Source organism: Struthio camelus, chromosome 14, assembly GCF_040807025.1.
Source record: "Struthio camelus isolate bStrCam1 chromosome 14, bStrCam1.hap1, whole genome shotgun sequence".
Lineage (NCBI taxonomy): Eukaryota > Metazoa > Chordata > Aves > Struthioniformes > Struthionidae > Struthio > Struthio camelus.
This window is the reverse complement of record NC_090955.1, coordinates 23,029,575-23,043,913: the sequence shown is the minus strand read 5'-3', so window position 1 is coordinate 23,043,913 and position 14,339 is coordinate 23,029,575. Positions and strand designations below refer to the sequence as shown.

Here is a 14,339-nt window from a genome sequence, read left to right as displayed (position 1 = left end):
GTAAGAAAAATTTTATTCAGCACAGTACAAGTGTTATGCAAGCCTACACAGTGTCCAAAGAGAACAGAGAGCAGGCTTATAAGGAGCCTAAGTACACAACTGCAGTAGAGCTTGCACATGTATGTGGGCTTCAAGCAAGAGGACAAGCCACATGGCCTCACGGGAAGGCCACAGGAACAGAGCATGAAAAATGGATGTGGCCATTTCAAGGCATATGAAAGCTACTCAGTTCTGGATTTGAAAAAGCTTGTCGTGAAACACTTCCTTTTCAAGGTAGGACCTTTTCTGCAGGTGCCCGGCATCACTGTCTGTCCACATGTATCTGTGCTTTGTATGTTGAGTGTGGTACCTACCATCCCATCAATGCCTTCTGTACTGGCGGCAAGATCTGGGATCTCGTGCAAGAAGGAGGAGGCAACACATTGCAGGGCTTCAGCAGGCCACTCGTTAAACCAGTCGATGGTACAGCAGTTCACTAGAGAGGGGAACTGTCTCAAGCGTGCACGGAAGACTTCTCCAATAGGGCTATGTGACAAGGAATGCAGAAAAGAGGTGTTACAGCAAGCTATTGATACAAGGATAAAGTGCCTTTTCTTCCCTAGAATCATCTTTAACTCTTACAGAGTAAGAAGGAAGGGAGTGTACCTGGGCAGAAAGAAGAAAGGTGGGAAATAGGGAATGAGGGTATAGGCAGTGCTTCACAGTCCCACGGTACAGGTCACAGTTCATATCCCTTAAAAGTTCTGAAAGTATTCTGGAAGTACTGAGACAGTGGGGTGATGTTTTCTGGGTCCCTCCGTAAGGATAATGCTCAGGAGATAAGAAATAAATGTGACTGGTGCTTGACTGTCCTCTCGGAACAGACTTCCAGATAAGAATCAGGGCCCTGATTCTTATCACCTATGCTTGTGCTGCGACTCCTCAGTATCTTCAGGCAGCCCTCCTGCAAGCAACACAGCTAGCTGCTCATGGACTCTGCACTGCATTCACAAGTAGAGATGGTGCAACTGAGCCCCAAATTCACGCAGGATGTTTTTTGTAACAGAGCTTAATGGTACACAAAGGAGGAAGAAGCCTGAAAAGTTTAATATGATTATATTCAGACTAAATATAAACTTCATCTTAAAATCATGAAGGAGTAAAGAATGTAAGTACTCCTAGGGGAAAGCAGTACACAAACCTTACCCCTTCCCCAAAGTCAAGGGGTCAGAAGTACAAATCCTATGACAAAGAGTAGCGCAAGGCAAAGCACAATGAGAAGATAACAAATATTGACACCCCCGTGGCCAGCTCTGCAAGATGTACCTCATGCACAGAACCATGTGGATATTACTGCGAACCCGTCCTGTGTATGCAGCCATCAGGTTGGCCTTGGTGGACTGCTGCCCTAGATCTCGAACAATGGGCTTCATCGCTGTCATGATCTGCTCTTGATCGTCAGGGCTGTAGATGTTGGGAATATCACCCGAGCTGAGCATGCTGTTGATATCCTCAAGGAAGGACTCACTTTTAATCTAAGTGGATGACAGGAAAAAAGCCCAGTTTTTAAAGTCATAAAAGAGTCAGGACTCCAGATGCCATGTAAGTCTCACTTCTGGATAAATATAGCCCTCAGCCTCTGTCATAAGAAATACTCTGTGTGATCACTGGGCTCCAGTGACATCTACAGTGACTATCCATGGCCAGCATTTGAACAGCTATGTTCAGCCACTTTGTTGGGGGCGGGGGGGAGGGCAGGGCTGGTGGGTCTGGGAACAAAGCTTCCTTCTGCTCCTTCGCTGCCTCCCTATAGCTCGATTGAGATCAAGGCCTTGCCCTCTGCCTTGAAACGACTCTGTGGCCAGTCACCAGGATGCTCTGGCCCTATACCTACAGGTATCTTTGAAAAGAAAGAGAATGAACTCAGGATTTTTTAGTGTCAGTGGTCAGCATAATGTTTAGCTCGAGGCAGCTGGGTTTAAGATCTTTGATCCCACCATACCCATAGATGGAGCCCACACTGCAAAAGAGGATCCCGGGAGCTACAGAATCAGCCCGCTCACATACAGCTCTACGATCCTGCTAGCAACAAAGGTGCTACCTTTTGTTTCCCTGGCGTTGTTATAAGATGGTGAGGGTGGTCCACTTGTGAAATAAAGGTTGCGTCTAATTCATATCAAGCTCCTCAATCCTCTTTAGGGGGTTTTCTTGAGCTTAGAGATGTGGTTCTGACCCCTCTCCAGCCCTCCACTATGCTAACGCTCCTGTACCTGTGTGTCTGCAAAAAGGAACGTCATGGGTAGGCTTTGAAGGCCTGCCTTCAGCATGATCTTCTTCACGTCATCTCGCCACTCTGTCGTGCTGTAATTTTTGGACAGCTCGATCTGGAAACACTCATACTCGGCCCTAAAGGAAAGAGACGTCTGTGGAGTTGCATCCTACGCCAAACATCTCTTATGACAATTGCGAGTATGCGTCGTGGGCACAGTAGGAGCGGACTCAAGCAAGTTGTTTTCCTACACTGAGTACTGAGCACAGATGGCCTTGTGCATTTTCAGTCACCAACCCAAAAGCATGTTTTATTCAGAGCTAACCGAAAGGAAGGCAGAGCTGCAACAGAACCAGGATGGTAAAACCAGTCATTCTATATGAGAACTAGAAGCTCCAGCTCATGTAGAGCAGCCCAAAGCAGAGAGATTTGAGCTAGCCAGAAACCAGGAGAAGTTAGCTACTGTAGCTACATGGCTTCTTGGACCCAAGCACACATCCTTGAACAGTGCTTCACAGTGCAGAGGAAGCAACTCTCTGCAAAGCTTTCTGTGATACTGTGCTTTGATCCTGATGTGCCCAGGAACTCTGGTTGTGTTTTTCTAGGATTATTTCCTATATTCAGAATCTGAAGAACTTGTTTGCCCCAGCCTATTCCCCTCGCTTTTCAGATATTCTCCTCAGGACCCCTTGGCACTCAAGGGGAAAGCTTGCCAGGCTGTCAGTGTCACTTGATCACTTGTCACTGGTAACTTCTGCTAGCACCTTCCTGTTGCCCAGCTCCCAGGAAGGAGCCCATGCCTCTCCTACCGCTATGCTGAGGGCCAGTGAGTTGACTCAGATGGCACTGCATTCGCTCATTTGCTGCATACCTGCAGCAACAACCCAAGGTAATAGCAAGCAAGAGGGTCCAATTTTTTCTAGTGTAGATGTGCACGTTAGCCAAGCCCTAGCTCCTGAGTGTTAAATCTGAGGAGTCAACCAGAAAAATGAGTAAACAATGCCAGCAAGGGCAGGAAGAGAGATTCTCTGGTAGCAACCCTGATGGAGCTGCTCCACCTTATGTGCATAGGAGCACATTACTTACATGTGAGATGCCAGCCTGGTGAGAGACTGCCTCCCGCTCCCCCCAACGCCCAGGAGAAGAGCATTTCCCAGGGCCTGCCGCAGGATCCGGCAGATTCGGCAGATGTGCTGCATTGCATCCATGAAAAGCACCAGCTTCATCTCTGTGGTGTTGTTTTGATTGTACTCTTCCAGGTAATCCTCAATCACAACCTTCAGCTGCGGGCAGGAAAAGCCAATTGGATACCACAAGATAAAAGCAATTATGAGGGAGAGGCTAGCACCTAGAGGGATGTGAGCATGACAAGGCTTGGCCTTGCCTCTGGGAGAGGAGAGCTGCTTGCTTGCTCTCTAGAAGCTGCCTTTGGGGATGTGATATTTCTGTTTGTTCCATGTTCCTGCAGAAATTGCCATTGGGCTGTCTTGGACGAGGCTGAGTTTGGCTTGTGGTGGTGGCGGCTGCTGCTGCTCAATGGTGACCTGCACTAACTCAGGCAAGTGACTAAGGGTTGCTGTTCTCAATGGTGCTGTTTGACTGGAAAAGCAGCAAGGCATAGTTCAAAATAAAATAGCCTGGGGCTGCCTCACTGGTGCTGTGCTAGGGCCTCCCTCTGGGTGGGGTTCCTTGTGCAATAGCTGCCTGCTGCATCCTGTGGTCAGGATACTGGCTGGAAAGGGCGGGTGCTGGAAGAGAACCCTTCAGGCTGTAGACTGGCAAGGGGGAGGTGCACTCCTCTCCTGGGCCCACCATCGTGCACAGTGTCTTCTGCCCCTTCTAGGGCTCTCTTCAGCAATGCCCTCAGTCTAGTGCAAGAGACGAAGTATCAAGACATATGGGATCTAGTCCTACCCTCTCAGAAATCTCATTGTGAACCTGGGTGAGCAGATTAGGCTAGACTACATGAGGTGCCAAAGTCCTGTGGGCATCAGCAGACTGTGTAATCCCTCTGTAAGTCTGGCTGTCTCAGCTGTGCTCCCTTTGGCAGGGAGAGGCCTATCTACCTACCTCCCAAAAGAGACTGGGGAGCTCAGTTAATTACCACTCCTTGTCACAGCGATCACAAGAGGAAAGATGACAGCATTATCATCTGTTTCAGATAATGAGTGCAAAACACACTGCTGACTGCCTTTGCTTAATTAGCACAACCAAAGTACTCGCCATATCTTCCCCAACAGGGAATCTGGCAGTAATATTAATTACTTGCAAAGGTCAATTGCCAAGGCTTTAATGGCAAATGCAATATTACTTGGGGGCAATGTGCCACTTCTTTCTAGCAAATTTTGCTTTTCAGTCCTGAGAGTGGCTCACTCAGGAGACTTGGCAAAGCAGGCTGCTCCCAGGATGGCAATGCAGAGACGGCGTGTTCCACCTCAACTCCCTACCTGTTCCAAAGCAGCCTTTGCCCATACTTTGGGTGGGATCTCACAGATGAGCCCTGCAAGGGTCTGTGATTCTGGACACCTTCAGTCCTAGCAGCCCCACAGTTAACAAGGTGCTGATCCTACCTTTTCCTGGCTGTCGATCACTTCATACAGTTTGGTATCAGCACCTTGCACCATGAAGTCACCAAAAAGAACTGGCTGTGAGGGGATGACCTCCTCAAAAGTGGTGCCTAACTCCTCCATCATGTGCTTCATCAGGCTGTCAAACCAGGTCCGGTCCTCCTCACTGACCAGGCGATCACAGAAGACCCGACAGCTCTCATGGTACCACAGTCTCAGCAGGTGCAGTTTGTCCTAGTAGGAAATCCCAACAAAACACCCCCATGAGAGGAGGGAAGTGTTAAGAGCCTCTCCAGCAGGAGCATTGGTTCCTGCCCAGCTTGTGACCAGCTCCACTCCAAGTTCCTGCTGGAACACCGTTGGAGGGGAGAAAGAACTGGGTGGAGGAAGCTGTATTCCCTTCCCTTCACAAAAGCAAATTTTGTCAAATCAGCTGCTTTGCAGAGAGCTCATTACTGTTTCATTAGTATCTTCTCTATTTGTGCATATGCCAGGCTTTCTTTGAGAGATCTACTTTTCATGTTGTTTGTCCTTATCTCTCCCTCGTTATGATTTAATTTTTAGGGGTTGCACAAGTTCTTGCATTTTAGGAAGGATCCTTTTAGTCAGGTGTAGCACAGAACCAGGTCCCCAAGTACTTCCTGTGATAAGTTAACACCTTCCAGTTAGGCTGAGCCCCTTAGGAGAGCAAAGGGGGTAGTAGCCCCCACTAGCCCACCCTGGTAACAGGGCAATACCTCTGCCCCTGTGTGGTTCCCTAGCCAACCCTCTATGGCTGCATACAATCCTGCTGGAGTGAATGGCGGGGCTGCTTAGCACTGACTCCTCATGCCCACTCACCCAACAGCATCCACTCCCAGGAAGGGCTGGGAGTTCATGTCCTAATGGTACTAGGAGAAACAACCAACAGGGAGGTCACAACACTTAGTGAACAATATCTAAATGCAGCTATTTAAGAAACTGTAGAAGCGGCCAGCCCAGTCAATGAGGCACAGACTGCAGTGTTTCCAGTTTTCCCCTGGAGGAGCAACTGTACTGATGAGAAGACTGACCTCAATCTTGCTGGGCTCAGCCATGAGCATGCCCTGGAACACTTTGGAGAGGTCTCTCAGGTTGAAGGTGTAATGTGACTTTGCTGGTGTAGGCAGCAGCTTGGACGTGATGGTCGAGTACACGCAGATAGTGGCATCAACCAAGGGCTCGTTCAAGTCCTTGACTGCAAGTGCTCCTGCTGCAGAGACAGAGGAAGGTGGAGAGAGTGTCAAGGTGGCATCTCTGGGACAGGAAGGTTCTAGCAGCATGGACGGGGAGCAAAGAGTGACAGAGGTGTTGCTAGAATTTGGCCAATTCTTTTCTTCTGTTTTCTTATATGGAGTCTGTGTGGGGCCCTGATCAAGTTACTGCTGATCACAGCTGGAGAGTCTGCCAACAGCAGGCAGGATGCTGACCCCAGCTGGGATGAACCCAAGGGGGAGCAGACCTGGGGAGGGAAGGATGCCTTACAACATTTCTACAGTGTTAAGACTCTATGCACCCCAGGGAGAGAGGAGACATGGCTAGAGAGGGAATCGGTGCCTACCTTAAGTACTCTGGATGGGTTTTCTTCTCCTACGTTACACTCCCTCAGTGGAGTCTCCGCTATTTCTAAGCTAGAAGGGGTGAGCGCCCTCTCAGCTAAACACCCTGGCAATTCATTGAGCTTAACAAACAGAAAGCCCCTGAGGAATGATTTCTCATGCGAAGGTGAGTGGCAGGACTTAAACACAACTGCCAGTTCTAGAACAAAAAATACTTCTTTAAATCTTAAATCCCAAACAATTTCATTATAAATACCCCTGGGGAAGTAGAGTCCTGTCACACCCAAGCACTTTGCTGTTTTGGGGGGTTGTTTTTATTTTTTTCTCAAATTCCTTGGTTTACTTTTAAATTGCAGCTAGACATGTCAGTGTGCCCCTGAGCTCGTAGTCAGGTACTGACAGTTCTTAGCATTGCAAAGAACCCCCATATGAGCACTTGGAAAGCTCTGCTCTGCCTTCCTTGTAGCCCACTGTTCTCACTCCTTCCTGCTGGCAGATTTGCAGGGGAAGGTACATTTGCAAAGGTGATCCTAAATTCCCACCCTGTCAAATGTAAGACGACTCGTTTCACTCCAAATGAACCCTTTTTTCTGGGTAGCTGTAGCACCATGCTCAGATCCTCCATGCTCAGCTGTCCACAGGCTGCAGCAGATGGAGAGTAACAGAAGGCTCTGTTTTCTGCAGAAGGCTCTGTCGTCTGGGCAAGTGTCTGCCTACTGAAAGCACAGGTAAACTGTGCTGTTCTGTCCCCACCAGCCTTGTTCTGTTCACAGTCTCTCTCGTATCTTTCTGCTCTTACTTACGCACTGGATCTCTGTAACTTCTTTCTCCTAGGAGCCCAGCTAGAAAACCAAGATAGAAAACCTAAGTTATTGCTATATTGGCAGAGGTGAAGGATATCTACACCATCCATCACAAACAAAATCCTCTTTGAAAAGCCTAGGCTATGGGATACCTTATGAAACTGAGAACCAAATTTTGTGAGGCTTCAAACTGGCACATCTCCACGTACTTTGTTGAAGGTTGCTGATTTGCACGGGCAGAGCTTCACCCCAAGACTAAAGAGTGGATGGACTCTCTGTTTGCTAAGATTCAGCAGGTTCTCAAAAGCATTTTCAAGCAATTTGCAATTAACATAAATTCCAGTTTCCAGCACTTTGATCAGATTGCAAATCTGCTTCCCCTTTCCACCCGCATTATCATTGGGTTAACTTGCAACATGAGAAGGAGGCAGCATTTGTCTACAGAACTTACCCATCCAGCTGCCAAGGATAGTGGAGAAGATAGTCTTCTTGCTGCTGTCTTCCATCTCCGTGAAAGAGAGGTAGTTGAAATGGCGGGTAAGGCGTGGAGTGACAGGATTCCTTCCACCACCAGGAGGTCCCATGGCACAGACAAAATTAATATCTACCAGCCTGTTAAAAGTACCTGAGGAGAGCAAAATCAGGAGTGAATGCTGAGCTGAAGCTAAAAATGCTTCCCAAGGACCTCCTCAGTGGTTATTCGTATCAACAGGCCAACTTTTGCCGAGAGTACTAGGCAAGGGATCTCAGCCGTACCGATCTGCTTCCGGTCGTACCAGCCCTGGTGGTCCATCCACTGCCGCAGAAGCTCTATGGGTGGCTGAGCACCATACGTCTCCAGGGCAGGCATGTTCAAGTCATCAATAAAAAATATGAAGTATCGGCCAAGTGGAGGCCCAAACACACCTTTTCGCCTGTAAGGACAGAGGTCGTGTAGGAACTTAGGACAACTCCCGTTGTAAAGGTACTCCTAACTCATTCCAAAAGCTTTTTTTTTTTTTTTTCTTTCTTTCTTTCTCTTTTCTCTTTTTTTCTTCCAAAGGCTTTCTGGGGCAGTAGTTTCAGATATCCTTACACTTACCCTCCTCCCTAGACTCCTTTTACGGAGAAGTCTTTCCAGGGAAAACATCCACTGCAATATCTGAGGCACTGACATCTTTGCAATCCTATGAGCCAAATTTTATCTACTTCTGCACAGTGTCAATGAACTGCATGCATATGAATAGAAGCAAAGCTTGAGCCGGTGAATCTGCTGGAAACTTCAAACGGGTGGCTGACCAGGAAGGATAAAGGAAAGCTGCTAAACAAGGGGAGGCTGGAGAAGATAGTAGCCAAGTCTTTTCCCTCCCCAGGTTCCATAAAGATCCCACACCAGGGTTTGCAAACACCTGTGCCATGAAATGTAGTATTTCAGGAATAATTAGGATTGCAGCAATTTCCACAAACCTTCACCAATCCTCCCTTTCTGGCCATTGAATCAACTTATTTCTGGCTCTCCCAATCCTAACTTGGATTTGGTGTTTGCCCTATTTCTCTTAACCACAGTTGTAGTTGCCCAGGGCCCCTTCAGGTCTTTGGATGAGAATAAATGGTGAAGCTGATAACAGAAATGATGAGTTCAGGGAGTACTACCTTTGCAAACGCAGAAAGGAAACTTACCTTTTATCCAGTTTGCTGTCAATGAGATCCTGGGTTTGGTTGGCAGAGGTGCGAGCAGAAAACATCAGGAAGTGGGTGATGTATTTGAGAGGTAAGTTCTTCAAAAGCTTATCTGCAATAGTGAGAGTCTTTCCTGTGCCAGTGGGACCAATACAGAGAACCTGAAAGTACAATCAGCAGTGCAGTATAATTTCAAGCAGATGGTTTATTTTTTCCAGCTCTCTGACACTCGCTGGCAGCAAAGCAAGTTCCCACCCATGTGCGTTTTCAAAGGTTGGAAGAAGGTAGAAGGCTCCCTTCTTCAGCAAGGGTCCCTGCTGAAGGTAGCAGATCTCTCAGCGTGGAAGTAATCTAGCCATAGACGTATGAGAGGGACTTCAGGAAGCAGGTACAGAGAAGTGGTGCTGGGCCATCATCCTGGTGGGGAGGGGATCTAGCAATTGCTACACTTTGAGCTACTGAGAGTTGGTATTCCTCTGGGGCACTAGCCTGGTGCCTAAGGGACTGAATGGACAACTGCTGCTTAAGCACAGCAGATCCATGAGAGTGGGAAAGAATCTAAAGAAACTGGGTGTCTGTCTGGTTCTGATCATAATGGGAGAGGAAAAGGTGCCACTGTCAAAGAGAACAAGGTTGAATTCAAAAGCAAAGACAAGGCTGCGTGCTTACTGGCTTATAGTTGGTGAGCAACAGCTCTAGCAGGTGGGCCATCTGGACTGTATTCATTGTGGGGACAATAATGTCACAGAAGTTGGTATCAGGAACTAGGGTGAACTGCGTAGTAGAGTCCAGCCACTTCTCCCAGCGCACCTGAAAGGCATGGGTGTATTTGGAGGGGGCAGTTACATCTGCCTACTGTGGAAATAAGAAAAGAGCATTTCTGCTGTGCTTTCTCCTGTCTGAGCTCCTTGTGTAGGAGCTCAGATTCTGACTAGGAATTCGGACTCCCGGTCCCTCAGTCTAGTCTTGCCATCCATGCCTTTCTCTATGGCAACTCCAGAAGTTCCTCACCCATTTCCTATGGGAGGGAGGTAGCCTAAGAGTTAGGTATTATTGCCTTAGAAGTAACACACTTTCCATCCTTCTGAAAACTTGGTTCGAATGGTGACAGGGTATCTGTGATATTTGCAAGAAATAGAATTCTGCTTTAAGCTGACCTACCCTGTAAGAGGTACCTCACTGCAGAGGACCAAAGAAGGCTTAGGTTGGGATCCTATCTCCATGTTTGGTGTATCTTCTCTTTTACATCCAGAGGGACATGGACGTTTTGTGCTTCTGCAGGACATGGATGACTTGTGCTAGAATCAAGTCACAGGCTAACCATCTAGGGGCCATTATACAAGTAACAGAGGATTTATCAGAGATGCTCTAGGCATCACGGACAGAAAAAGCCCAGCCTCAACCACCCCACATGGCCTCCCCGTAGAGTGTGCTGGGACTCCTCAGGTTCTGCTAACCATGTGAGGTGCATACAGGGCTCCCTACTTTGCTGTAATTTCAGAAAGAAGCAGCATTTTTCCTCTTTTTTGCTTTCAGTCCAGGGGCTGTTGACCATCAGTCAGATGGGCCTTGCTTGCCCTACTGCCCTGCTATCTGCTGTGAAAAAGATGGCAGATTTGTATGTTTTGCTCCTCCCCCAGACTCCACTGTGCATGGCTCTTGTTCTTGCTGCTGTTCTTGCTGCTGTGCGCTGCCTTCCAGTACAGACAGACCTCTCCACTGGAACTCTTCCCAGCCCTCCTACAGCAGCCACACTGGCAGTGCCCTCACTTTCCTGAGCATTGGCAGAGGGGCTTAGGCGTGTGCCCAGTAATTCGTTCAGATTTGCAAGATCTGCTTCACAACCCTGAAGGCAAAAAACTGTTGCCTTCCTTTAATGGAAGGTTTGATCTCACTTTAAACATTCTCACACAGATCCTATAGGCCTTTCTTATTTGCTCTTGATGACATCGTGCCACATCCTGCAGGACCTTGGTGCTTCCTGCCCCCCACCTTAAATTTCCCAGCTTGGAGCTGACAAGTAAAGTATTTTACCTCTCTAATGATCTCCTCATCCAGATCGTCTTCAGCACTGCTGAGCCCAGCATCGTCGAGTTTATAGTCATAAACCAGTCCTTCTTCTGGGAAAAGTAACTGTATCTGTGGGAATAAAGCTGTGGTGAACCTAGCTGCCACACTGCTGAACTCACATGAGGATCTGGGCTGCTGCGGGGAAGACCGCTTTAGTAATGCGATGCTGCCCAGGTTGCTCATGCATCTCTCCCAGAGGTTCTAGCTCAGGTAGTCCCTTGAAGCTTGAAGATGATCGTTGTACATCAGATCCCAGGAGGAAGCCTTATGTAAATCTTCCAGGCATTCAAGGAGCTCTGACTCCCACTTCTCATTAGCAGTTCCTCTATAATGAAAAGGATTTGCTTTTGCTTTACTCACTTTTTCCTTTGCCATCTTCTCCCTCAGCCACAAGCTGAAGGCTGCACGGCTCTGGGAATCTCCAGTAGCACCCACACTCCAGATCAAGGCAAACATAAACCAGGGTTCAATCAGCTCTCCGATACGTGCTGTCTTCTCCTGGGGAATACTCCTAATTCCCTGAAGATCCGAGAACAGCAGAAGTAAAGTTCTAAGCATGGTTAAGGTACCTAAAATAGACTCCTCTTTAAGGCATTTGTTCTTCTATCCAGCTTATAGGTAGGCTTTTTTAGCCAATCTTTCATAAGTCTTTACATTATAGTTTGTGGATTAAAACTTGCTCTACTTCATTGGTGTTCTTGAGACCCTCCCTAGGATGGGAGAATAATTTAGTCTTTGGATTTTAATTCTAAAATTGTCCAGTCTCCTTCAATGCTAATTCTCAAAGCACCTGCAGTCTGAGGTGTATTGCTGCTTAGCTCTGATCTGTTTTCCACTAATTCCGCAGTTCCCTCTGCTATAAATAAGTGCAAACCTCTTTCATCCAGCCTGGTAGGCCTGGAGCTTACCTATTTGTTCTCTCAATGGACCAAAGCATAATCCTTGGTTGCGTACAGAGCTGGTGTTACCTTCTAGCTGTCCTTCCCCACCTGACTGTGTATGGCCCTCAGGTTTAGCTGCACTTTGCAGGATGCTGTATTGCCTTCTGCCGTGTAGAGGAGCTGCAGTGTGACGTTTTTGCACGAACACCTTGCTCCCCAGTGACTTATCCTCTGCACAAATTAGTGCCTGCAAGAGTGAGAGGCACACATACGCGACAGCGGTAAATCCTACCTCGATGGAAATGAAAGGCTGAAACAAGCACTCCAATAGCATGAGGAGGCTTCTTGTGAGGTTACTGTCTGTTGAGGCAATTATCTCCTTCACGGATTTCCGGACAAAGCTGATGGCCTCCTGTAAGGAGAGGCAGGAGCATCTCAGTGTCGCTGTCAAACACGTTTGAGTTTATTTATCCCCTAGAGTTCTGGTTTCCTCTCTCTCTTCCCTGCAAGTTATGTTTAGCAGAAAGAGTACAGCTGAGAACCCTGTTGTTTCCTGCTGTGTCCCAAGCACTACTGTTCTGACTGGACAGGGGTAAGTCAGACCTCTTGGTTTGAGTCTTAACTATATGAAAGCTTTGAGCCCACCTTTTTGGCTCTGTAGAAGGGACACATCTTGTGCGATCAGTGCCGTTAAATGGTTTGCTCCTCTCAGAGCTATCTTTCTCAGCTCTGCGTTATGCATTAAAATTGTGGCTCAGGAGCACAGTGGAAATAGTAAGACTTGTTCTTATGAATTTCTCCCTGAAGTAGCTCCACTGCAAGAAATGGAGCTACTCCAGGGGTGATTTTGGCCAGAAGATGATTTAAAAATAAAACAAAACAAAAAATTATAATGGCCAGTACAACTAAGTCTATAGGCAGTATATCTATAGGTATCAGGGAATAACATCCATTAAACCCAGGAAATTCACAGAGCAGTTTGTATACAGGCAGTCTGAAGTGCTCCTATAATGGCCTTTAAATCCACGCCTTGAGAAGCATGGGCCAATCAATAGCTGAGCTGATGAGCTCCAAGCCACGGAAGGCCAAGAACAGCATGGTAGCTTACCTCCAGGAATCTCCTGAAGAGAGATGCCAACTGCTCTGAGAAGGGCTGCATGATGCCTGGTATTTTCCTCAGCCAGCACTCAGTGAAAGGCTCCAGCCCCAAGATGCTGGGTTCCAGGTAAACCATGCCACAGCGGGAGACTGTGGCAGGGGAAGCAACAGCCAAGTCCTGGACTTCAAACATCATGGTCATGCTCTGGAAATTTCAAGAGGGGAAAAGCAAGGATCTTTCAGCACAATTTGGCAAGGCTGGGGTCTTTCTCTTTGTTGCAGAACCCATCTTCTTGTTGTGTTTGTGCACCACAGCAGGGGCCTGGCCAGCACAGGACTACTACTGAAACACCAATTTCCATACAAGTCCATCGCGTACCTCAAGTGGAAAAGTAAAAGGCAAGTCTGTTCCAAGGGGAGAGAAAGAAAACAGAGACAGCAGGCAACAAGAGAGAAGAGAGATAAGCTACCTCAGTAAGCTTGATGATTTCTCCTGAGCTGAGGCACAGCTTTTTATTGTCATCCAGCACAGTGTTCATGTTCTCAATCCACTCAGCATCAACTGGCCCATCAAACATGTACCACTTCCTGCTGGTGTCTGTGGCCACAGCTCCCCGCCGGATGAGTGAGGAAAGGATCCCATCTGTCCTGGAAGGTGGGAGGGAGGCAGGGCTTGGACCATTGTCTATTTTTGCTGAAATCAGTGGCAAAACTCCTACATAAGGCAATGGAGTCAGAATCTTGCCCTGGATCATGTGCCCAAGTATACCTGTGCCTCACTTGTTTACTGAGCTGCATAAAGGTCTGTCTCATTCTTTCTACTGTATGTCTCCATCTGAGTGGCACCATGAGACAATCTCTTTGGGCATTAGGATATGGACTTCATGCCACCTAATTTTAAGATGTCAGGTTTGCCTTTAACTGTCCTCAGTGAAGAGAGAGAAGGTCCTGCCAGCATCCAGTTCAGGTGATAGGGAAGTTGCCTGCTCTCTGGAGGTGCTTCTTTTTCTCCACTAACTATTAAGGGAGACTTACTCTGCTAATACTCTGCTAATTAGGTGCTTCAGTTGGGTGGCTGTATGTTAGCAGGGTAAATCCAGGCTAAAGAGTCTGAATCTGTTCTCTTTATCACTAAGTCCTCTATCCTCAGCTGCCTTGAAATGCCGTGAACACAGGTAGCGCTGGAGCTGGTGAAGAGGAGAGCAGATGCACAAGGAGCGCTGGCTGTTGACAGTGAGAATTTAATCTGTACACAGAAATCTGGAGTGCAATTTCAGTTCAGGCCCTAAACTCCACTCCCATTATTAAATAATTATTTGTTATTTATATAGTGCTAGTGACTCCCAGGGTATTGTTACTGAGGTCAAGGAAAAACAGTTTGTCCTAAAGCTCAACTGATTGAAACAGATGGATTTATGACGGTAAAAGCATTTTAT

At 47.5% G+C, this 14,339-nt stretch overlaps 1 protein-coding gene across 1 annotated transcript in view; it reads right to left on the bottom strand.

Moving 5' to 3' along the window:
- The window catches only part of DNAH1 (dynein axonemal heavy chain 1), a 79,142-nt gene that overhangs the window by 26,919 nt on the left and 37,884 nt on the right, over positions 1-14,339 (bottom strand). Inside the window, exons 36-51 of the mRNA XM_009667533.2 lie at positions 13,374-13,551; positions 12,914-13,108; positions 12,098-12,217; positions 11,285-11,443; positions 10,889-10,993; positions 9,524-9,664; positions 8,855-9,015; positions 7,952-8,109; positions 7,647-7,820; positions 7,196-7,234; positions 5,868-6,046; positions 4,819-5,049; positions 3,335-3,531; positions 2,250-2,385; positions 1,306-1,514; positions 354-525 (exon numbers count right to left, since the gene is read on the bottom strand). Coding sequence (XP_009665828.2) covers positions 354-525; positions 1,306-1,514; positions 2,250-2,385; positions 3,335-3,531; positions 4,819-5,049; positions 5,868-6,046; positions 7,196-7,234; positions 7,647-7,820; positions 7,952-8,109; positions 8,855-9,015; positions 9,524-9,664; positions 10,889-10,993; positions 11,285-11,443; positions 12,098-12,217; positions 12,914-13,108; positions 13,374-13,551 — 2,554 coding nt within the window. The remainder of the gene's footprint in view (positions 1-353; positions 526-1,305; positions 1,515-2,249; positions 2,386-3,334; positions 3,532-4,818; positions 5,050-5,867; positions 6,047-7,195; positions 7,235-7,646; positions 7,821-7,951; positions 8,110-8,854; positions 9,016-9,523; positions 9,665-10,888; positions 10,994-11,284; positions 11,444-12,097; positions 12,218-12,913; positions 13,109-13,373; positions 13,552-14,339) is intronic.